At 46.5% G+C, this 25,812-nt stretch overlaps 1 protein-coding gene across 4 annotated transcripts in view; it reads right to left on the bottom strand.

Annotated features, from left to right (window-relative positions):
- The window catches only part of LOC141172499 (membrane-spanning 4-domains subfamily A member 4A-like), an 82,625-nt gene extending 78,288 nt beyond the window's left edge, over nucleotides 1-4,337 (bottom strand). For 3 of the 4 annotated variants that reach the window (XM_073656770.1, XM_073656768.1, XM_073656767.1), the window contains exons 1-2: nucleotides 4,246-4,319; nucleotides 2,646-2,755 (exon numbers count right to left, since the gene is read on the bottom strand). In XM_073656770.1, coding sequence (XP_073512871.1) covers nucleotides 2,646-2,724 — 79 coding nt within the window. In that variant the 5' untranslated portion in view covers nucleotides 2,725-2,755; nucleotides 4,246-4,319. Of the gene's footprint in view, nucleotides 1-2,645; nucleotides 2,756-4,245 lie in introns of all 4 variants that reach the window. The other variant, XM_073656769.1, reaches the window with a different exon arrangement.
- Nucleotides 4,338-25,812: the final 21,475 nt, after the last annotated feature.

The following is a 25,812-nucleotide window of genomic DNA, read 5'->3' on the forward strand; positions in this document are numbered from 1 at the left end:
ATATGTCAAGGGCTGTCACATTGTAGAAGGATCATCTTTATTCTCATTTGCACAAGGAAAGACTAGAAGCAATGGGATGAAACTAAATGGGAGGAGACACAGATTAGATATTAGAAAAAACTTTTTGACAGTTAGGGTGATTAATGAGTGGAACAGGCTGCCACGAGAGGTGGTGAGTTCCCCTTCAATGGACGTCTTCAAACAGAGGCTGGACAGACATCTGTCTGAGATGATCTAGTGAATCCTGCTTTGAGCAGGGGGTTGGACCAGATGACCCAGGAGGTCCCTTCCAACTCTACCATTCTATGATTCTATGATTCTATGTGTTTAATCGCCCACTACGGCTTCTTGATCCATCTCATCATACTCTGGCTGCAATGCCTCCTCTTTAATTCTCTGCAGAGAGCGTTGCAAAAGACAGACAAGTGGGATGCTGACACTAATGATGGCGTCATCGCCACTCACCATCTTGGTGGCCTCCTCAAAGTTTGTCAGGATGGTACATATGTCAGACATCCAGGTCCACTCCTGAGGTCTTATGTGTGGAGTCTGACCTGAATATCGACGGCCTTGTTGCAGCTGGTACTCCACAACTGCTCTCTTCTGCTCACAAATCCTTTGCAACATGTGGAGGGTAGAGTTCCAACGTGTGGGGACATCACACACCAGTCGGTGTGCCGGAAGCTGCAAACGCTGCTGCAACACAGCAAGGGCGGCGGAAGCTGTAGCCGATTTGCGAAAATGAGCTGACAGGCAGCGTACTTTCACGAGCAGATCTGGCAACTCAGGGTACGATTTAAGAAACCGCTGAACCACGAGGTTAAGCACATGAGCCAGGCATGGTACGTGTGTGATCTCACCTCGCCTCAGAGCCGCCACCAGGTTACGGCCATTGTCACACACGACCATGCCGGGATGTAGGTTCAGCGGTCTCAGCCACAGATCTGCCTGCTCTTTCACAGCTGTCCACAACTCACAAGCAGTGTGAGGTTTATCACCTAAGCTTATGAGTTTCAGCACAGCCTGTTGCCGCTTGGCGGAGGCAGTACTGCAATTCTTCCAGCTTGTAACTGATGTGGTGATATCTGAGATGGAGGCTGAACATGAGGAGAAGGAGGAGGAGGATGCGCAGGAGCTGTACACTGTGGGGGCAACTCTGACTGACATAGGGCCCGCAATCCTCGGTGTGGGGAGGATGTGTTCCGTCCCAAGGTCCGACTGGGTCCCGGCTTCCACTATGTTTACCCAGTGTGCCGTCAGAGAGATGTACCGTCCCTGGCCACAAGCACTTGTCCACGTGTCCGTTGTCAGGTGGACTTTCCCAGTAACTGCGTTGTTGAGGGCACGGCAGATGCTTTGGGACACGTGCTTGTGTAGTGCGGGGATGGCACACCGGGCAAAATAGTGTCGGCTGGGGACGGAGTACCGAGGGACGTTCACCACCATAAGATTACGGAAGGATTCCGTCTCCACCAGCCTAAAAGGCAGCATTTCCAATGCAAGCAGTCGTGAAATGTGCGAATTTAGGACTGTGGCCTGTGGGGCATTAGATGCGAATTTCCGCTTTCGTTCAAAGGTCTGGGATATGGACAATTGAACGCTGCGGTGGGACGTGGACGTGGACATTGAAGCTGTTTCTTGAGAAACTGCCATAACAAGTGAAGACTGAGAGGAGGGGGCATCTTTACATGCAATATGGACAGGGGATTGCCTTGTACACACAACAGTGGAAGAAGCAGTGGTGACACCCGCTGACACTGGTCGTGGACCTTGGGCTTCGCCCCACAAAGTCGGGTGCTTTGCTGCCATGTGCCTGATCATGCTGGTGGTGGTCAGGCTGGTAGTTTTGTCACCCCTGCTGATGCTGCCATGGCAGGTGGAACATATGGTCTTTTTGGGGTTATCAGCAGAGTCTTTAAAAAAATTCCAGACTCTGGAAGACCTACCGCTTGTACTGGCAGCGTCCCTCGTGTTGGTGTTACGGGGAACGGTTGCCTGCCTTCTGTCTGCGGCCACCACACTGCTTCTTCCTGCCTGTTGGGGTACTCTGCCTCCCTCCCCCTGTGTGCTGCTGGCCTCACTCTGCATGTCCTCCTTCCACGTTGGGTCAGTTACTAGATCATCCACCACCTCCTCCTCTTCCACTTGTGCACCACGATCCTCCTCCTCACTTCCTGGCAATTGTGTCTCGTCATCGTCCACCTCTTGTGACAGATTGCCAACGTCGACTTCCTGTGGCCGTGGCTGTTCAAATATTTGGGCATCGCAACATGGGATCTCCTCTTCCACCACTTCAAGCGTATCAGGCGAGGGGCCCAAATATGGAAATGGACCAGTGAACAGCTCTTCAGAGTGTCCAAGTGTGGGATCACTTGCTGTCTGACGACACTCGGCATGGTGGGAGGAAGGAGCATCAGGGTGAGGAGGAGTATGCGGTCGAGACTCACGGCTACTAAGAGTTGACCGTGTGGAAGACAGACCGGAGGTGGTGGTGCCCAGGTAACTGGAAGTATTGTCTGCTATCCAATTAATAACCTGTTCACACTGATCAGTTCTCAATACTGGTGTTGTTCTGTGCTTCCCTAGTAATTCGGTCAAGAAGTGGGAGCGAGAAGATGTGGCTGTTGGTTGTGGCACATTTTCACCTTGGCCACGGCCCCGTCCTCCGCACGAACCATCACCAGAACGTCCACTTCCACGTCCCTTGCCACGCGCCTTGCCCATTGTAAATGAAGTAAAATAGCTTACACTTGCACTATCAATGGAAAAAGGGTAATAAAGAGTAGATTAGAACCGTGGAAGAGGAAAACCACAGTTATTGTTTACTGGGGTATACCACACTTTTTTAAATAGAGATATTTGCGGCTGAACAGTGGGCAACACACTCAAACTGCTTTTTTTTTAGATACCAAAGGCCCAAAACTGGATAGTACAGCGATTTGACCCGTGGAACTGCGAAACCACACTGGGATGTCGGGCCTACACAAGACTATTTTCAACAGATATATTTTTGTGTCACAACAGTCAGGAGACACTACTGTTTTTGTTTACGGAAAAAACTACCAAAACCTGAATAATAGAGATTTTTTACCGTGGGATGGCAAAACCACAGTTATTGTTTACTGGGGTATACCACACTTTTTTAAATAGAGATATTTGCGGCTGAACAGTGAGCGACACACTCAAACTGTTTTTTTTTTAGATACAAATGACCCAAAATGGATAATACAGAGGTTTGAACCGTGGAAGTGCAAAACAACACTTCTGTTTCTCTAGCCTACACCAGAAAAATCAGAGACACGCTTTTTTTTGGGGGAGGGGGGAGGGGGGACACACCAAAAGGTTAATAAGACAGGTATTTGTACAGTGTGAAGGAGGAAAAAAAAAAGGAGGATTTAGATGGAAAAAAAAGGATTTTTCCTGGCCCCCGACACCTAGTGCTAAGTCCAGCAATTTGAGCAACAGGAGCACACAGGACTGTAATGCAGTGTTTGCTGGTATAACCACTGTGTCTTCTATACAGCCTGCCTGCCTGGTATCTGGGATGGATATTAGTCTTGAAAAGGACTGTTTGTTTGTTCTGGCAGCCTTTACAGACCCTAGACTAACTATTTCGCAGTTTATATCTCTCCCTAAATCAGCAGCGCTGTCCCTACACTGTCTAATCCGGAGTGACTGTGTCCAAGATGGCGGCGCCCCGTTTTAAATACTCGAGGTGACGCTGTGCGGCCAGCCAATCACTGTAATGCCCACAACCAACATGGCTGCAGCATTACAGTGACTGGCTGGCAATCCCTGCATGTTCATTGGCTCTGTAAAGAGCGCCAAACATGCAGGGCGGAGACCCGAGCTCCCGCCCGAGTAACCCGGAAATGCTCGGTGCTCGCCGAACATCCCGAGTAGCGTGATGCTCGGGCGAGTACCAAGCAGTGTCGAGCATGTTCGCTCAACACTAGTAGTTATTAAGGATCTCATCTGTATCTGTCCCTTATACGTAGTTTTTAGTTTCTCTATTTCCAGGACCCCCGCTTGCTGTCAGGGGATGATAACATTGCTGTTTTCACCCTGAGTGTACAGACTATATACAGCTGAGGGATGGATACAATGTGTCAGTTTACTGATCTGATCAGACAAGGAGCATTAACTCTCTCCTGCCCTGACAGTAAAGTATAGCACAATGTATCAGTCTGGAGTTCAGGTTATGTAGATCATTAGTAACTAAGCTGAGATCAGAAAAAGACTTACCCAGAGATTTCCTCCCGTTAGTTCAGAGAGTAAGGAGGAGATATACAGAAATGGCTCAACAATCAGGAGACTCCCTGAAGGGAGGAGTAAATGTGTTTTTGTGTTTCTGGGAAACGTACCAATTTACATCTGCTTCTTTTTTTCCAGTGTACATAGCAAATTTGTTTCTTTTGTTTGGGCGATTTTTTTTTCCAGTTTTTGGACAAAGACATCAGCAATGGCGCCTATAACTATTTATATTTAGTATGGATATTTTACACCTCAGTTCCTGGATTTTGTACTTTGAGGCTATTGTGAGAAAAGTGCAATATTTATTTATTTTACTCACTTATATAGCGCCATTAATTCCACAGCACTTTGCAGATATTATATACACTGTCCCCATTGGGGCTCACAATCTAGATACCCTATCAGTATGTCTTTGGAGTGTGGGAGGAAACCGAAGAACCTGAAGGAAACCCACACAAACATGGGGAGAACATACAAACTCCTTGCAGATGTTGTCCTTGGTGGGATTTGAATACACATTTGTTTATTTATACTGTGTAAATTAATCTGCCTGGTGGGGAGTTTTGTAACAAAGGAACTTTGTATTTATTTGCTCCATTTAGGCACTCCAGGTTTATGGTATTATTGTGGCTACTCACCGGTAATGTTGAGCCCTGCTTCAAAAGAATAAAAATTTCACAAGCTCATTGCTGGACACCGGCATCAAACCGGATGGACTATGGCCATCAACTCTCGAGACCCATAAAAACCACCACAAGAACAAAATGCATCCATAAACAAGACCTATAAATATTCCTTCTTCATTGTGGCTTACTTTCAAATACATATTGTGAATATACTGTATATGACCTCTTGTGGACACAGCCAGAAGAGGCCCCTGTGCAAGAACACTGCATGGGCCCTTTCCACTACAATAGCTCTATATGATGCACACTTACACCTGCTTTGGAGATAGAAATGGTCCCCCTTGCCTCTTGGGCCACTGTGTGGTTGCACCATCGGTATGCCTACTCCTGCAAATGACCCTCTTTCCTGCTTAAAGCTCCTGCGAAAATCCTCATCAGGCCTTCTATTCCACTACTCTTTTTCCTCACTGCTTGTCTTTCTTTTTGTAAAAAGATGCAAGAATCAACAGCAGTTCTGTCCCCGGATGACACAATACAAATTCCAAACGTGAAGAGGCTGGTGTACTTGCTAGCGCTAGGGAAGGGCTCATAAAATGCAGGTGTAGTCCTTTAGTAATCATGGCAACTAAGGAATCAGACAGAGGGGATTCCACTTTTCCATCTCCATAGTCCCCTCCTTCCACAAGATGGATGTGGGATGCTTATGGGCTGTCCCTGCCACAAAGCTTCATAGGAGATCACACCAGAAGTATTGCAGTGTATGCTCCCAATTCCCCAACGCATCCAGTTTAAACTATTAACACTGACTTACAACACCGTCCATAATCTGTCTCTTCCGTATATCTCCAAACCTATCTCTCATTACCTTTCAACACGTAATCTCCAGTTCTCTCAAGACCTCCTTCTCTCCTCCACACTCATACGCTCCTCACCCAATCGCATCCAAGACTTATACCCAGTATCCCCCATCGTCTGGAATACTGGGCCCCAACACGTCCGATTAACAGATCATTCTGAATTTTCAAATGGAACCTGAAAACCCATCTCTTCAAGAAAGCTTACAGCCTGTAATGATCATGCTGCCACCTCACAATCACCGGAGCTGCCGCCTCACCACCACTGGAGCTACCGCCTCACCACCACTGGAGCTGCCACCTCACCACCACTGGAGCTGCCACCTCTTCACCACTGGAGCTGCCACCTCACCACCACTGGAGTTACCGCCTCACCACCACCGGAGCAGCCACCTCACCACCACTGGAGCTGCCACCTCACCACCACTGGAGCTGCCGCCTCACCACCACAGGAGCTGCCACCTCACCACCACAGGAGCTGCCACCTCACCACCACTGGAGCTGCTGCCTCACCACCACTGGAGCTGCCACCTCACCACCACAGAAGCAGTTACTGCAACCCCCCCCCCAACCTACTGTCTCCTTCATCACTATCCGGTAGACTGTAAGCCCACAAGGGCAGGGTCCTCTTCCCTCTGTACCAGTCTATCATTGTTAGTTTGTTTACTGTAAGTGCTATCTGTATTTTGTATGTAACCCCTTCTCATGTGCAGCACCATGAAATCAATGGTGCTCTAAGACTAAATAATAATAATAATAATCATAATAAAATCCTTCAAGCAATCAAGTGACTGCAGGCTCATTCCCTGTTGGAGGGTTAAAAAGATAAAAGACCAAACAACCCCAAGGTAAAAATGTTATAAAAAGCATTGAAAAATGAAAATACGGTAACTGTCATGTTTTCTCACTCTATTTATTAAAAAAGAAAAAGGAAACTGAAACATATTTGGTATCACTTTATCCATCAATGTCTGCAAAATAAACTTGTAAAAAAATATAATGCTTGAATTGCTGTTTTTTTGATCAGCTTGTCTCTCAAAAATGTGAAATGAAATGATCAAAAAGTGTCATGAATATTACAATGGTAGAAATAAAATCTATAGCTTTATCCTTTAAAAAAGAAGTCATCATACAGTTCCATTGATGGAAAAATGAAAAAAGTTATACTCAGAATACGGAGACTTAGGCCACGTTCACACGTTCAGTATTCGGTCAGTATTTTACATCAGTATTTTTAAGCTAAAATCAGGAGTGGAGCAATCAGAGGAAAAGTATAATAGAAACACGTCACCACTTCTGTATTTATCACCCACTCCTGGTTTTGGCTTACAAATACTGATGTAAAATACTGACCAAATTCTGAGCGTGTGAATGTGGCCTTAGGCTATGTTCCCACAATGAGCTCTTGGTGCATTTTTGATGTTGCAGAATCTCTGCACTTATTATTTAAATTAGGTTACTTGCGTTTTTGTGCATGGTTTTTTTTTTTTTTTTTAAACCAATTATTTTTATTTAGGTTTCAAAAATTTACAGCAAACAGTTATCAATATACATATAACAATTCACATAACGTGTAGTAATACAGTTAAAACCCTCTCCCCCCTCCCCCCTCCCGCCAATACTCCTTATGCCGGGCATACCTGGGAACATTGACAATCATATTACCGCCATCCATGCGGACCATATTTTCCCAAAAGTTCTCTCTCCATGCCTCCGCCTGTAAATGCTTTCCTCTAAATGCATTACCGTACGTGTCTGAGCAATAAATTCCCTCCTAGTGGGGGGTTCCGAATCTGTCCATTTTCGTGCTATTAGTTTGCGTGCCACATATAGCAATCGCGCTATCGCCACTTTGTAATGTTCTGAGACAGGTATCCATCCACCTCCCCCAAAACACACAGCACCGGGTTTCTGTCAATTGTACATGTATAAGCCCTCTCAATTTTGTTAACAACGACCAACCAATAAGCCACTAGCCGTGGGCATGACCATAGCATGTGTAGCAGTCCGGCCTGGTCCGTGCCACATCTAGGGCAACTGGAATCTCCCCTCAAGCCCGCCTTGTACAGGCGCAGCGGTGTTTTGTATGTCCTATATATTATGTATAATTGGGAGATCCGTGCCTGCTCGCTTAGAGAGATCTTCGGGACATATTCTAGAATTGCCTCCCATTGTTCTGTTGTGAGGGTACCCACCTCCCTTTCCCATTTACTCTTTGCAATGAAGTGAATTCCCCCCAGATAGGAGTGCAGTAGGTCATGATATAAGCTCGATATGACTCCCCTCGTCCCTCCCTTCATACATACAGAGTCTAGTACAATGTCACCCTGAACCGTCATGGCTCCCAATCCACACTGTGCCCTCCAAGCATGTCGAAGCCTATAGTATTGAAATCCCCATACCAAAGGCAAATCAAATTCTTCTCTCAATTTCTCAAAGGTCTTCAGGTCCGTTCCACTCTGCAGCTGGCACACATATCTCACTCCTTGCGCCTTCCAATTGCCCATTTGACACAGCTTATTAAGTTCCGGCAGATGTTCATTGCCCAACACCGGTGAGTACTTAGTCAGCCCGTCCACCCCCCTGATCTTTTTAATAGTGTCCCATACCTTCTGAGTCAAGCCTAAGGTAGGATATATTGCTCCCAATTTCTTAAAGGTACCATCCTCTAACGCCTGGACCAGTGGGCGTCTCCCCGACACATGTACCAGCACCCGGCAAGCTGCCCCTCCACAATCGGGTTCTCTCCATCCCCTGACATGCTGGCCCTGTACTGCCAAGAAATAGACCCAGGGATTGGGTGCGGCCAATCCTCCCTCCTCCTTCCCATTTTGCAGCGTTCCCAATTTAATCCTTGCCTGCCTCTTGCCCCATATCAAGGATCTGAAGATAGAATCAATACCCTGAAACCGTTTTTTTGGTAGCCATATCGGTGAGTTGTGCAAAACGTACATTAGTTGTGGCATAAGGACCATCTTAATCAGGTTAGTTCTACCCGTCACCGTCAAAGCCAATTGGCACCATGCGCCTATTTTCTTTTTAAATTTCTCTAGCAGAGGAACTAAATTCAGATCCGTGAATCGTGTCAATGGAAGCGCCACCCATATCCCAAGGTATTTAAATTGTGAAACCAGCTGGAGCTGCTTCCCCCTCTCATCTATCTCCTCCGCTTTTATTGGTCTATCTACAGCCATGACATAAGACTTGTGCCAGTTTATCTCCAGTCCCGAAATGCTCCCAAAGTGTTTAATTACATCCATCGTGCACCCCAATGTCTCTCCTGCATTTTCCAGAAATAACAGGATGTCATCGGCATACAGTGATATTTTTTCTTCCAGCCTCCCAAATTTAAATCCGACCACTCCTCTCTCAGCTCTTATTTTGGCCGCCAGGGGCTCCACTGCCACCGCAAACAATAGCGGGGACAGCGGGCACCCCTGCCTTGTGCCCCTATGTAAGTCAAACATCCCGGACCGTTCACCATTCACCTTAACTACCGCCCTTGGGGATGAGTACAATAACTTCACCCAGGCCATGAATGCGGGGCCAAATCCCATTATTTCCATGATTTTCCATAAATATTTCCATTCCACGCTATCAAATGCTTTTCTAGCGTCCAATGACATCACTATTCTCCCGCCACCATTATCAGCAGGCAGCTGCATATTAAGAAATAATCTTCTCAAGTTAACAGCCGTGGAGCGGTTGGGCATAAAGCCCGACTGGTCCTCGTGAATAACAGTATGCGCAACCCCGGTGAGCCGGGTGGCCAGGATCTTAGCGAGTATTTTGACATCCGTTGTCAACAACGATATGGGCCTATACGACTCCGCATCCATGGGGTCTTTCCCCTCCTTTGGCAGAACCACTATCACCGCTTCCTCCATTGATCTCGGTAACGCCCCCTTCACCAAAGCCTCATCAAACACAGATTTCAATTTTGGAGCTAGCAGTTCCACCAGCTCCCTGTACACCTCCCCAGGTAGACCATCAGCACCCGGTGATTTGTTATTGGGCATAGACAGAATTGCACATTCCACCTCCTCCACACTCACAGGTTCATCCAACCTCATCCTATCTTCCTCAGACAATTTAGACAGTGAGATGCCTTCCAAAAATTCCTCTACGGCCCCCTCCGTGTCCTGTACTCTTGAATTGTACAGTGCCATGTAATATTCCTTGAAGACCTCCAATATGTCCTTTGTGTCTGTCAGAGTCGTCCCCGTTTGGTCTCTCAACCTGTACACCCTGGAAGACTCCCTCTGTGCCGCAGATATCACCGCCAACAAGTGACCCACTCTCTCTCCTTCCTCAAAGAATTGGGCTTGCTGAAATGCCCTTTTCCTCTCAGCTTGCATCATGTGCAGTTTATTAACTGCCTCCTGTGCCAATTTTAGTCTATTGTGAGCTACACTCGTTGGCGCCAAAATCATGTCTGCCTCTGCCCTTGTCAAGTCATCCTTTATTTGTTGATCTGCCAATTTAGTTTTGGTCTTACACCGTGAGATCTCACTTATAAAGAGTCCCCTCGTAAATGCCTTCATAGCCTCCCACACCACTGTGGCCTCAGCACTCCCTTCATTCACTTGGAAGAAGTGCTCTAGTTCTTTGGTTATGCCACCCATATCCACCACTTTAAGCCACGTCGGGTGAAGACGCCAACCTCCCCTCTGACCCTGAGCAGATCCCACTAGAAGCGTGACAACCATAGGACTATGATCCGATAGAGTCCTCTGTAGGTATTCCACTTCCCCAACCATCCCATCCATAGCAGTATCCCCAAAAGCCAGGTCTATCCTTGACAGTGTTCCGTGTGTAGCCGAATGACACGAGAAGGTCCTCTTACCCTCATTTCGTACTCTCCACAGATCCACCAGCCCCAGCTCCCCCACGTAGGTGCCAAATGCAGTCATTCCGTCCCGTCCAGCTTCCATACCTGCCGGACGTACTTTATCCCAGTAATCATTCATGGTGTTGTTAACATCTCCCATAATCAACATCGGAGCCTCCCCCCATCTGGCCGTCAAGTCCGTTACTGCTTGAAGTTCCTTTTTAGAATAAGGTGGAGGGATATATAAAGCCACTAAAATCATTTTGTGTCCATACAATCTGCACGCAATCCATACATACTGCCCTTCACTGTCTACTTGCACTGCCAGCTCTTCATAATGTGCGTTTTTGTGTATTAAGACTGACACCCCCCTGGAGTACGAGGAATAAGTGGAATGATATGTCTTTAACATCCACCCTCTCGATAGCCAGTGCCTAGTATCTCTAGTGAGATGGGTCTCCTGTAAGGACGCAATCATAGGATCACAAGATCTGATGTGATTCAGAACTGCTGCCCTCTTAATCCTGTCAGATATACCACGTACATTCCAACTTAAAATCCGAACCGTACGGTTACTCATTGTGCATTAGAAAAAACAATCCACCATCATCAAGTAACATCTTTCCATTTTGTTCCCAAGCATACCAGGTCAAACAGCATAAGCAACCCCATTTTCCCGCAAATCCAACCCATCCAACTCCCCCCCTCCCTCCCCCTCCCCCCACCCCCTCCCCCCACCCTTCTCTTGTCACTCTCTTCCCAACGTGAGAGTGGGAGCTCAAAGAACCTGAGCAACATCGTAGTATACCGCATATCAACATGCGCCGTGTCCTCCTCCAGCATTGGCAGTCTCTCCACCACATAATCAATAGTATGCATAGTCCCGAACCATTAATCAAACAAATTAACTATAAAACTATAAAACGTAGATCCCAGCGGGGGTTTCTCCCCCTCCTCTGCGGTTTCGCAGAGCAATGCAGAGCCACAACCCTGTCCAGTGGTCAGGATAGCAGGGTCGTGCATTCACCGTGCCGAGTCCTCAGCTTCTCTCAATTTGCTCCGGTTCCGCTCCAACCACGAGGCGGCCTCTACCGGTGACGGGAAAAAATTGACCTTTCCAAAGGCTTCCACTCTTAATTTGGCAGGATAAATTGTAGAGTATTTCACATTCAAAGAGCGGAGCTGTTTCTTCACTTCACCATACCGTAGCCGCAGCTTTTGCACCTCAGCCGAGTAATCCGGGTATATTTCAATGCGTTTGCCCTCCAGGGTAAGATCTGTCAATTTTCTGGCCTTACGTAAGATAGTGTCCCGGTCTCTGCAGTTCAGGATTCTGGCTAACATCGTACGAGGGCCCTCTCCAGGCACTGGGGGTCTCATGGGCACTCGATGGGCATGCTCCACAGCAAACACCCTCGACAGGATATTAGACCCAAACTTTCCCAGCAGCCAGGTTTCAACAAAGGTCGTGGGGTCAGCACCCTCAGCTCTTTCAGGGATGCCCACAATACGCAAATTGTTCCTGCGTGACCGGTTTTCCAGGTCATCGTTTTTGTTAGCCACTACCGTGATCCTCTGAGTGTGCTGTTGCTGCGTCTTTTGCACTGAGGTTAAATGATCTTCTGTTACACCAACTCTGCCCTCCACCTCAGTCAATCTGGCTGTAACTTTCTGCATAGAAGCCTCAATGCCTCCCAAGTCGGCTTTCAGACCATTCACCTGCTTTGTCAGAGCAGTTAAAGCAGTCTTGCAGTATAAGACAGCCTGGAATACATCTCGCAGAGTCGGTTCTGCCTCATCTGAACTTTCAGCTGCCAGCACAGTGTCACCATCCCCCTCCTCCTGCTGTTCATTATGTAGCACAGGCACAGGCATCTCCTCACCATCTTCCTCCTCATCTCCATGCTTCTCACTGCCTTCACTTCCTTCTTCATCTGCCTTCATGCCCCTCGCATACCTGTGCAGCCGTGCTGAAGCCTCCAGCCTCCGTGCATAGGCTGTGTTCCTCCTTCCCGCCTCTTCCTCTGTCTCGGTGCCATCTTTGGCTGAGGCACTGCTGCAGGCCCCAGCATCCTTCTGCCTTTTGCGGCCCATGTTGGACTCTCTGAGTCTGGCAGAAGCTCGCCTCTGACTCCCGGGACCCTCAGACAGCAGTTCCTGATAAGGGATTTGGCTGGTTCGGGCTCTGTGCAGGATAATTGAAGCTAATGGTGGTGGAGAGGCACTGCCACCCGACCTCTCACATCAAGAGCTAGGCCACGCCCCCCGTGCATGGTTTTTAACATACGTTCTTATCACATTTTTGATTCTGTGATATTTGTTTTTGTTCATTGTGCTATGCTGTAAATAAAGTTGCTTTGTTTTTGATACTTCCTGTTTTTTGCTTTGACAAAACTTTATTGATATACTTAAAAATGCATGTGCGTTTTTTACCTGCCGAATTTTTGCACCTAATGCAAGTCTATGGGAAAATTCTGCACAGAAAACTCAGCGTACCCGCAAGAGAAATTGACATGGTGCGGACTTGAAAAACACACCGCAGGTAAGTTTACACTCAGTGTTAACCACTTCGCACCAGAGCTTGTTTTTGCCTTCGTGACCGGGCCAATTTTTTCAATTCTGACCACTGTCACTTTATGAAGTAATTACTCTGGAACGCTTCAACGGATCCCCCTGATTCTGAGAATGTTTTTTCGTGACATATTGTACTTCATGATAGTGGTAAAATTTCTTTGATATCACATGCGTTTATTTGTGAAAAAATCAGAAATTTGGCGAAAATTTTGAAAATTTTGCAATTTTCAAACTTTGAATTTTCATGCCCTTAAATCAGAGAGATATGTCACACAAAATACTTAATAAATAACATTTCCCACATGTCTACTTTACATCAGCACAATTTTGGAACCAAAATTTTTTTTTGTTAGGGAGCTATAAGGGTTAAAAGTTGACCAGCGATTTCTCATTTTTCCAACAAAATTTACAAAAACATTTTTTTAGGGACCACATCATATTTGAAGTCACTTTGAGGGGTCTTTATGACAGAAAATACCCAAAAGTGACACCATTATAAAAACTGCACCCCTCAAGGTGCTCAAAACCACATTGAAGAACTTTATTAACCCTTCAGGTGCTTCACAGGAATTTTTGGAATGTGGAAGAAAAAAATTAACATTTAACTTTTTTCACAAAAATGTTACTTTAGACCCAATTTTTTTTATTTTCACAGGGGTAACAGGAAAAAATGGACCCCAAAATTTTTTGTGCAATTTCTCTTGAGCGTGCTGATACCCCATATGTGAGGGAAAACCACTGTTTGGCAGGGCTCGGAAAGGAAGGATCGCCATTAGACTTTTTGAATGTAAAATTTGTCTGAATAATTAGCAGACACCATGTTGCGTTTGGAGAGCTCCTGATGTGACTAAACAGTGGAAACCCCCCACAAGTGACACCATTTTGGAAACTAGACCCCTTAGGGAACATATCTAGATGTGTGGTGAGCACCTTGAACCCCAAGGTGCTTCACAGAAGTTTATAATATTGAGCTGTAAAAATAAAATTTTCACATTTTTCCCACAAAAACGTTTTTCATCCCTTAATTTTCCATTATCATAATGGTAATAGGATAAATTGCACCATGAAATTTGTTGTGCAATTTCTCCTGAACACGCTGATACCCCATATGTGGGGGAAAACCACTGTTTGGGCGCACGGCAGGGTTTGGAAGGGAAGGAGCGCCATTTGACTTTTTGAATGTAAAATTTGTCTGAATAATTAGCGGACGCCATGTTGCGTTTGGAGAGCCCCTGATGTTCCTAAACAGTGGAAACCCCCCACAAGTGACACCATTTTGGAAACTAGACCCCTTAGGGAACTTATCTAGATGTGTGGTGAGCACCTTGAACCCCAACGTGCTTCACAGAAGTTTATAATAATCAGCTGTAAAAATAAAATTTTCACATTTTTCACGCAAAAACGTTTTTCATCCCTTAATTTTGTATTATCATAAGGGTAATAGGATAAATTGCACCATGAAATTTGTTGTGCAATTTCTCCTGAACACGCCGATACCCCATATGTGGGGGCAAACCACTGTTTGGGTGCACAGCAGGGCTCGGAAGGGAAGGAGCGCCATTTGACTTTTTGAATGCAAAATTTGTTTGAATAATTAGCGGACGCCATGTTGCATTTGGGGAGCCCCTGATGTGCCTAAACAGTGGAAACCCCCCACAAGTGACACCATTTTGGAAACTAGACCCCTTAGGGAACTTATCTAGATGTGTGGTGAGCACCTTGAACCCCAAGGTGCTTCACAGAAGTTTATAATAATCAGCTGTAAAAATAAAATTTTCACATTTTTCCCGCAAAAACGTTTTTCATCCCTTAATTTTGCATTATCATAACGGTAATAGGATAAAGTGCACCATGAAATTTGCTGTGCAATTTCTCCTGAACACGCCGATACCCCATATGTGGAGGCAAACCACTGTTTGGGCGCACGGCAGGGCTTGGAAGGGAAGGAGCGCCATTTGACTTTTTGAATGTAAAATTTGTTTGAATAATTAGCGGACGCCATGTCGCATTTGGGGAGCCCCTGATGTGCCTAAACAGTGCAAACCCCATACAAGTGACACCATTTTGGAAACTAGACCCCTTAGGGAACTTATCTAGATATGTGGTGAGCACCTTGCACCCCAGCTGCTTCACAGAAGTTTATAATATTGAGCCATAAAAATAAAATGTTCACATTTTTCCCACAAAAAATGTTTTCCTTTCCCTAATTTTGTACTATCATAAGGGTAACAGGATAAATTGCACCATGAAATTTGTTGTACAATTTCTCCTGAACACGCCGATACCCCATATGTGGGGGAAAACCACTGCTTTGGTGTACGGCAGGGTTCGGAAGAGAAAGGAGCGCTATGTTGGCTGGGATAGGCAGCAGACACCGTGTCACATTTGAAGAGTCGCTGACATGCAGAAACAGCAGAAACCCCCACAAGTGACCCCATTTTGTAAACTACACCTCTCAAGGAATTCATCTAGGGAAGTAGTGAGTATTTTTTAATTTTTAAATTTATACCATTGGGCAGTGCAAAAAGCATAATTATATTTTTACCACAAAAAAATGTTTTACCCTCAGATTTTACATTTTCACACAGGACAATATGTAAAAATGGTGCCGAAATGTGTCACACAATTTCTTCTAAAAGTGCCAATACCCCATATGTGGCTGTATCGTACCGCTCAGCCATATGGCGAGATCTGGGGGGGACGGAGTGCTATTTGACAACTGGAGAACAAATTATTGTAGAATAGGCATTTGGATTTGGGAGCACAAAATTTTTTGAATTTCTTTTGGGGGGCAAGGGCCATTTCGCTTTTCCAGAGCCTTTCTGCTACCAGTGACTTGGAAGTCCCTTATATTTTTAACAGATGACGGACCTGAGTGGGGACTAGCTTTTTTTGAGGACTGAGTTGAAGCTTTTATTGGGAACATTTTACGTAACATTTATCCGGCGCTCTAGGCTGAGCACTTACATCGGGGTTTCCATCTAAATTTCCAAGTGATGTAATTCAGATGAAACCCCTGCGGGATCCAGTCACTGTAATGAGGCAGCAGAGTTACTCTGGACTCCGTCTGGCCTCTGTTTAGCGGTGTCCTTTTTTTCAGAAGTGCACAAAACTGTGGCCAACCGCACTTTTATGCACGCCTAAAACAAATGACACCGTGGGATCACAGGCCAGACGGCATCCACAGTGGCCTATATCTGCCTCATTACAGGGAATCTTCCGTCATGGGTTCCGGCTGAATCACATATTTCAGAGATTTACATGGAAACTCTGGCGTAAGTGCTCAGCGCAGAGCGCAGGATAAATGTGTGCCGAGCCATACTGCGATTTTTGGGAGACATAATAAACAAATCAGTAGCAGGTGAAGAATTGGTTTTATTTATTTTTTTACGCCGTTCCTAGTGTGATAAAACTGATTAGATTACTTTATTCTTCGGGTCAGTGCGATTACAGAGATACCAGATTTATATCGGGTTTTTATGACTGACAGCTGTCACACACTAAGAGACGCTTTTTTTTTGCAAAATCTAGTTTTTGCATCGCCATATTTTGAGAGCTATAATTTTTCCATATTTCGGCCGACAGAGTCATGTGATGGCTTGTTTTTTGCGGGACGAGTTGACATTTTTATTGGTACCATTTGTGGGTACGTGACATTTTTTGATCGCTTTCTATTCCGTTTTTTTGGGAGGTAAAATTAACAAAAACCAACAATTCAGGAATTGTTTTTTGAGGTTTTTTTTTATGCCGTTCTGCGTGTGGTAAAAGTGATCAGGCAGCGTTATTCTTCGGGTCAGTACATTTACAGCGATACTACACTTACTGTATATTTTTTTATGTTTTGGCGCTTTTACACAATAAAACAATTTTATAGAAAAAATATTTTTTTGCATTGCTTTATTCTGAGAGGTATAACTTTTTTATTTTTTGGCTGATGGAGCTGTATAGCGGCTTGATTTTTGCGGAACAAGATGACGTTTTCAGCGGTACCATTTCTATTTCCATTTTGCTTTTTGATCGCATTTTTTTCCACTTTTTGTTTGGCGATATGAGGAAAAAGCATAGTTTTTTGCTCCGTTTTTTATTTATTTTTATTACGGTGTACACATAAGGAGTTAATTAGTGTGACAGTTTTAAAGCTCGGGTTATTTCGGACGCGGCAATACCAAATATGTGTACTTTTTTTATTTTTGCATAACTATATGGATTTATCGGTTTAATATTTTATTTATTTATTTTTATTTATTTTGTATTTTGTTTTTAACAGTTTCAAAACATTTTTTTTTACTTTTTTTTACATTTTTACTTAGTCCCTGTATGGGACATTAATTTTTATTTTTCTGATCCCTGATCTCATGTAATGTAATAGACATATATTACATTATATGAGATCTTCACTGACTGTTTCACAATCTCTTGTCTGGCATCAGCTACAGGCTGAAGCCAGACAGGAAGGTCACCATATATGGCAGAGCTGGAGGCGGTCATGTGACCTCCAGCTGCCATAGCAACGCCAGGTCCTGAAAGCAATCAAGGGGTCGTCAGAGAGGTAAGTGGACGACCCCCTCTCCTCCTGCTGTCTCCTATATGCTGCGATCACTATAGATCGCAGCATACAGAAGACAGCAAAGGGTTAACATCACTGGGACCTGATCTAATCAGGTCCCGATGATGTTCCCTGTCTGAGCTAATGCTCTGCACCGCTCTCACAGCGCTTGCAGGACCCAGGGGGTCCTGAGCACTGCGAGACCACCCACCGTTTTTAAACGTCCGCGCTGCACAGAGCCCAGGCAGCGCGGACGTTTATCTACAGTGGGCGGTCGGGAAGCGGTTAAAAAGAAGCAGAGTGGGCATGAGATTTCTATACATCACATCCATTTTGTTAGAACTGTAAGATGCAGCATTTTTGAAGCAGCCAAAAAAAAAAAACACAGCGTCAAAAACGCACTAAAAGTTCATTGTGTGAACATAGTCTAAGGCCACGTGCACACGTTCAGTATTTGGTCAGTAATTTACATCAATATTTGTAAGTCAAAACCAGGAGTGGAACCAGGGTTGGACTGGCCCACCAGGACACCGGAGAATTCTCTGGTGGGTCCCGAGGCCTTTGCGGGCCCCCTTTATGTCCTGCTCGAGCAGGACATAGAGGGGGCCCGCTGATTTCAACTGAATGAGTGTCCTCGGAAGCACATTCAGTTGAAATATATTTCCATATCGCCATCGCAATAGGCCGCTGTCCTATCAGAGGTCAGCGGCTGATGTGTGTCCATCCATCAAAGGCGGCGCATGAGAGTGACGTTGATGGCATATAGTGTCACTGTCATGCAGCGCCTGCGAAGGACGCACACACCTCAACCGCCGGCCTCTGCTAGGTCGGTCGCCATTTTAACATGAGTGTGCCGGATCTATAAGAATATGACGCTGTGTGTGGCCTAGAGTGCAGTCAGGTAAGAGGGATCTTTTTTACTTCTGTCACTGTGGATGTGGCATGATGCTGGGGCCAAGCCAAGGAACCTAGGGGTCACAGCCAGGGCCAAGTGACATAAGGAGCACAGCATGGGTCAAGGGACATAGGGCCCATATATCACGTGGCCCTGGCTGTGTCCCTTGGCCCTGACTGTGCCCTCTACATCCCTTGGACCTGGCAGTAGTCCTTAGGTCCCTTGGCCCTGGCTGTGCCTCCTAGGTCCCTGGGCCCTTGCGGTGGTCTCTTGGTCCTGGCTTGTACCCCCTTGGTCCCTTGGCCCTGGCTGTGACCATAGGCCCCTTGGACCTGGCTGTGCTCTCTAGGCCCCTTGGCCCTGGCTGTGCTCCCTAGGTCCCTTGGCCCTGGCTGTGACCCATATGATAGGGTGCACAGCCAGGTCCAACGGACATAGGGGGCAAGGATGGGATGCATTATTAAATAAAGGGGGCCAGGATGAGGGACTTAAAGTGAACCAGTCAGGTCCCCCATGCCCTCCAACCCAGTAGCATTCACTTATTTCTGAGTAAATTCCCTACCTAACCAGACCTGTAAAACGTTTTTCTGTAAAAAGCCTTAGTTACTTACCGGTAACGGGATTTTTCAGAGCCCATGACAGCACCACGTGAGAGAGAGGATCCGCCCATCAAGGACAGGAAACCTACAGGTTAAAAAGGGCGGCCCTCTCTTTCCGCCTCAGTTTAGTTAACAGAGCATGAGAGTACCGCCAAGGTTAGTTATAACAAAACATAATCACATTAAGTACATTACTTTTCATCAATTTCCCACAAGGGTGCACAAAAAGAAATCAAATCTACAGGAGTGCACAACACCAGTGAAGGGAGGGAATATACGGGTGCTGTCATGGGCTCCGAAAAATCCCGTTACCGGTAAGTAACTAAGGCTTTATTCGGTCGTCCATGACAGCACCACGTGAGAGAATTACAGAGACGAAGGAAATTAGGGAGGGACCACAGCTTGAAGCACCCTTCTCCCAAAAGTGAGATCTGCAGAGCCACCCAGATCCAATCTATAGTGCCTATAGAAAGTAGAGGGAGAAGACCAAGTGGCAGCCTTACAAATCTCCTCAATGGAAAGCCCTGTCTTCTCCGCCCAGGAGGTTGACACCGCTCTGGTAGAATGCGCCCTCAATCCCTCCGGTATCTCTTTATCCCCTGAGGAGTATGCGAGGGAAATGGCCTCCTTGATCCATCTAGCGATTGTAGCCTTTGAGGCCTTACAACCCTTTCTAGCCCCCCGATAGCATATAAATAGGGACTTATCCTTTCTAAACCCACGTGATACATCTAAGTACTTTAGTACGCACCTCCTAACGTCCAAAGTGTGAAGCCTCTCCTCTTTTTGATTTTTGGGCGGAAAGCAAAAAGTTGGGAGAACTATTTCCTGGGTTCTATGGAATCGAGTGGCCACTTTAGGATGAAAGGCTGGATCAGGTTTTAATATAATCCTATCGTCCAGAATTTGCGTGAATGGAGGGCATATTGAAAGGGCCTGTAGGTCACTGACTCTCCTGGCTGAAGTTAGGGCTACTAACAGGATCGTCTTTAGGAAAATAATTTTGGGGGAGACTAAATCTAGTGGCTCAAAAGGAGGACTGGTCAAGGCATCTAAGACAAAATTCAAATCCCAGGGAGACATCTTTGCTTTGGTAATGGGTCTACACCTAAAGGAAGCTTTTATAAAACGGCCTATCCAATAGTTATCTGCAATATTGGAAGAAAATAAAGCTCCCAACGCCGACACCTGTACTTTCAAGGTACTGGTAGTGAGACCTAATTCTAAGCCTCGCTGCAGAAATTCCAGAATTTTCCCAATAGGGGGCCCCTCCTCCACCTTAACTTCTGCAAAGGACAGAAACTTCCTCCAGGTCCTGGCATAAATACGGGTGGTAACAGGTTTTCTGCTAGCCAGGAGAGTATTCACTACATTTGCGGGGAATCCTTTGTTGGTCAATAACACCCTCTCAAATTCCACGCTGTCAAATGTAGACTCGGGGTTGGAGGATGGGAAAGTGGCCCTTGAGTGAGGAGGTACGGAATCTCCGGAAGAACCCAGGGATCTGATATGGACATCTTCCGGAGACAAGGGAACCACGGTCTTTTGGGCCAAAAGGGACATACAAGTATCACTCTGGCCCGGTCTGTCCTGATCTTTCTTATCACCGCTGGGAGCAGGATCATGGGAGGGAAGGCATAAGCCAGAGGAAATCTCCAAGGAACCATAAAGGCGTCCACTGCCAGGTGTCCTTCTCTGGGGTCTAAGGAACAAAAATTTTCCACTTTCCGATTGGCTCTTGTTGCGAATAAGTCCACAGTCGGAAGGCCCAACATTTCTACGATTCTGGAGAATATTTGTGTATTTAGGGACCACTCTCCTTCTTTTACAGAAGTACGGCTGAGGAAATCCGCTGTGATGTTTTCCTTACCTTTTAGATGAGTAGCCGAAAGAGAGAGACAGTGATATTCGGCTTTCAGCAGAAGTGCGTTCGCTACCCTCATCAAGTTTCTTGAGCGGGTTCCCCCTTGGTGGTTTATGTAAGCTACCGTGACTTGATTGTCCGAGAGTACACGGACATGCTGGTCCTGAAAATATATAAGGAACTCGTTGAACGCATGCTGCACCGCCAGAAGCTCCTTAACATTTGATGACAACTGTTGCTCACTGCTTGACCAGGTTCCCTGCACTAATTTCCCTTCAAAGTGAGCTCCCCAACCTGTAGCACTTGCATCAGTGGACAAGACTGCAGTTGGACTACATTCCCAGGGAACCCCTTTAGCAAGATTGTCTTGTCGTAACCACCAATGAAGGGACCATATGGCACGAGGACCTAGCGTAAACTTACGGTCTAGATGCCCCTCTAAAGCTGCGTTATTGTACAACACATCCCACTGAAAGGCTCTTGAATGCAATTGTGACCAACGAACCGCAGGAAAAGTGGAGGTGAAGGTTCCCAATAATGACATGGCCTTACGGAGTGACATAGAAGGTTTACGTATACATTGTTCTACCAACTCCCGGATTCTATCAATTTTCTCTTCTGGAAGACAACATAGCTGTTTCCTGGAATCTAATATGACCCCTAGATATTGTTGTACCTTGAGTGGAGATAGTCTAGATTTTTCTAAATTTAGAAACCACCCCAAACTCTTTAAGACCGACATGGTCTCCTGCAGGTGGGTCTCGCATTGAACCAACGAATTCCCCACTATCAGGAGATCATCCAGGTAAGGGATAATTAGAATGTCCCTTTCTCTTATATCGGCCATAACTTCCGCCATTACTTTAGAAAAAACCCGTGGGGCTATAGCTAAACTGAAGGGGAGTGCAGTGTATTGGAAGTGTTTAACCACCCCGTCTATTTCAATGGCCAGCCTCAAGTATTTCTGGTAATCACAATGAATTGGGATATGGTAATACGCATCTTTGAGATCGAGCACTACCATATAGCAGTGGGGAAAAAGTAACTTTATTACGGATTTTAAAGACTCCATTTTAAAGGTGTGTATTTTAAGGAAATTATTCAGGGATTTCAGATTTATAATTGTCCTGAAACTTCCATCCGGTTTCGGAATCAAGAAGAGTGGGGAGTAGAAACCAAGACCCTTTTCAGCTTCCGGAACCTCAGTCAGGACGTGCTTTCTTATTAGGGTTTGTACTTCCGAAACGAGGGCAGCCTGGCGTTCTGGGGAAGAACTGGAGGGAACAACCATGAACCTTTTGTGAGGCAATGCTTTAAATTGAAACTTAAGACCATACTTAATCAGGCTCAAAATCCAATTACTATGAGAAATCTGTTCCCAAGCTGGGACAAAAAATGACAATCTCCCTCCCACCTGGGCTGATTGTGTATCCCCTGTCTTCTGCTCAATTTTTGGAGACGGACCAAAGAGTAGACCTCTACCTTTTCGACCTCTTTCATCAGACTTGTCTTGCTCCCTGAAATATCTCTTCCGGAAAAATTTCCTCTTCCGGAACGATCTCTTAAAGGAGGGTAGAGGTACTGATGGAAACCCCTTCTTAGGGTCCCCCGCTTTCTCCAATAAGTCGTCCATGGTCTGACCAAAGAGGTATTCCCCTTCACACGGGATTGTACACAGTCTGGACTTAGTCTGTAAATCCCCTGGCCAGCTTTTAATCCACAAGGCTCGCCAAGCCGCATTTGACAATGCTGCTGACTTTGCTGCCAACCTCACCGAGTCCACAGATGCATCAGCAAGAAAAGCTGCCGCCCCCTGAACCAGTGGAAGGGAAGAAATAATATCTTTCCTAGAAGTCCCATCCTTCAACTGACTGTCTAACTGTTCAAGCCACACCATCAGGGCTCTGGACGTACAGGTAGCTGCTACTGTTGGTCTCAGTGCTCCCGCAGCTGTCTCCCATGCCCCTTTCAGGAAAGTATCAGCCCGTCTGTCTAGGGGATCTCTCAATGCACCCATATCATCGAACGGGAGGGAAGTTATTTTCGCTGCTTTAGTAACAGCAACATCCAGCTTGCGTGCTTTTAACCAGGAGGAACACATAGCATCCTCAAACGGATATTTCCTTTTAAAGGATGGAGGAGCACTACCCTTCTTGTCAGGCTTTCTCCACTCCTTATCAATGAGGTCTTTCACCCTTGAATTTACTGGAAAGACCCTTCTCTTCTTTAGCCCCAGACCACCAAACATAACATCCTCAGCTGACTTCTCTACCCTCGAGTCCACTATCCCCATTGTAGATCGGACGGCTTTTACTAGGGCATCGACCTCCTTCAGGGGGAAGCACTGTCTGTCTGGCTCACTATCAGAGGAAGAGAAGGCGGAGGAGGAAGCGACCGATAGCTCAGAGTCTGAACCCGGCTGGGTTTCTTGAGGAATATGCCCAGACTCTGAACCTTGCAATGCTTTGCCTATTTCTTCCCTTATTAAAGTTCTTAGGCCTAGGGAAAAATCTGGGGTCTCCTCCAATATCATTTTGCTGATACAAAGCTGACACAACCTTTTGCTATAAGAATCAGGGAGTGGACAGCTGCATAAGGCACACTCTCTGTGCTTGGACTTCGAGGAACATTTCTTGCTCTAAAAGAAAGTCATAGATAGAAAGAAGGAGGAAACATTAGTAGAACTTTCACGAAGATTCCACTCACCCCACAGAACCTTCGGTACCGTAGAAGCAGAAGAATCCAGCATGCATGGCGAGGAATCACGCCGCACCGGACCGTCCTTCCTGCTCTTAGTGGTAGCTCTTCTAGTTGTACGACCAGACCCTAGCCGGGAATGACGCTGCGCCACTAGTTTTGAGGGCTCCCCAGAGGGCTGCTCCTGCAGCAGATGTTGTTGCCTAGGTGACAGCTCCTGTGAATCTTCCATAGCTTACAATGTAAGAATGGGCTGGGAAGCACCTCTGTATGTTACCAGACCCTTTATATACTGGCCATACTGGTACCATGTGTGGGTGTGTGTTTCCTTTTTTTTTTTGCCCAGGAGGGCGTTACCTGCTCCTTGGTCTTCCTCCCCAGGTCCAGGTGGGATCCAGGTGGGCTACTCGCCGCCAGGTCCTCAATCCCCCGGCGTTCAGCTGCTCGCGCCAAAAAATTCAAACGAGCCCCGCCCCTTCCGGTGACGTCACAGGGCTTCCTGCCCGGCGCACCGGAAGTCGCGTCAGAAGGTCGCGCCCATCACGTGCGCCGCCGGCGCGACCTGGATCTCCTGCAAGCGGTAGCGGGGGGGGGGAGGAAGCCCGCTAGCGGCCCCACACCTGGCGGACATCTACCTCCTGTGAGGCGATGTCGCGCCTGCCATAACGCTCACGGAGGCGCCCCCATGAGCCCTGCCGTGGCGTCTCCAGAGGACCGGGACAGACCGGCTCCAACCACCTGCTGTGGCCCTCTCTGGGACAGGAGTCCATCTTCTGCAGGTAAGCCTGCAAGGTCCCCCATCATGGACAGGAAACCTAAACTGAGGCGGAAAGAAAGGGCCGCCCTTTTTAACCTGTAGGTTTCCTGTCCTTGATGGGCAGATCCTCTCTGTCACGTGGTGCTGTCATGGACGACCGAATAAATGAGGTTTAAAAAAAGCATTTATATTGTCCTAATTTCCTATGCTAATGAGGGCTTTGACTAGTCAATGGGGTGTTAGTTGAACCAGACTTGTCAGCCCTCTTTCCATGTTATCAGAGGTGCACTGCGCAATCGGAAGTTCAGAAGATGGCTTCCGGTTATGCGCAGTGCGAGTCTGAAGCCAATAAGCTTACACCCCGGTTGCGGAGGTGCAGTTGCGCTGCCAAAATGTGCAGCGTGCATGCACAAGATTTGCAGGGGCTGGCGATGACGACAGTATATTATGTTATCACACCCACAGGGGCGTGATAACATGGAAAGAGGTCTGACTAGTCTGGGGCAACTAACGCCCCATCGACTAGTCAAAGCCCTCATTAGCATTGGAAATGGGGACAATATAAATGCTTTTTTTTTTAAACCAAATTTTTACAGAAAAACGTTATACAGGGCTGGTTAGGCAGGGAATTTACTTATAAATAAGTGTCACGCCAGGTGTGGGAAAGACTTAGTGCAACACAGAGGGAAGAGGGAAAGGGAGCCCAAAAACTAGAGATAAGGGGAAGTGGAGACCTCCTAGTCTGGTTTAGTGTCACCCTGTCTCAACTACCATCCCTATATTGCCTCTTCAGCAATCGCCACACGCGTGCCTCGCCCTGACTTTCCCTGGTGTATGGCTACGGCTAGGGATGGGAGGAGATGAGCACTAGTCCATCTCCACTAAACTCTATAGACAACAAGGGAGACAAACAGGGGGAAATTGCTTAGCTTTAGACGACTCCAAATGTGCACACGGCCTGAAGCACCAGAGAGGACGAAGTACTGCTCTTGCTAAGCCTCACAAGTAGAAATGAGTATAGCCAGCACCTCCCTCTCAGACACATCAGGTATTTATACACCCAGGCCAGAGAGCTAATTAGCCAGAAGGAGGTAGCCGCTGGGTCCTAAAGACAGCCTCTCATCTAAGAAGATGTCTGTAATGCCAAACGTAGAGATCTCATGCAACCAACTGCAGGCCAACTGTCTGTCATCTCTGACACACGCGTGACAGTATCCCCACTTCTACGAGTGGCCTCCGGACACTCAGGACAGGGTTTCTCAGGAAAAGAGGTGTGGAATGAGCGAACCAATCTGGGAGTGTTCACCTCTGATGC

This window comes from Phyllobates terribilis, unplaced genomic scaffold, assembly GCF_046119375.1.
Source record: "Phyllobates terribilis strain yellow unplaced genomic scaffold, ASM4611937v1 Scaffold_12__6_contigs__length_324123572, whole genome shotgun sequence".
Lineage (NCBI taxonomy): Eukaryota > Metazoa > Chordata > Amphibia > Anura > Dendrobatidae > Phyllobates > Phyllobates terribilis.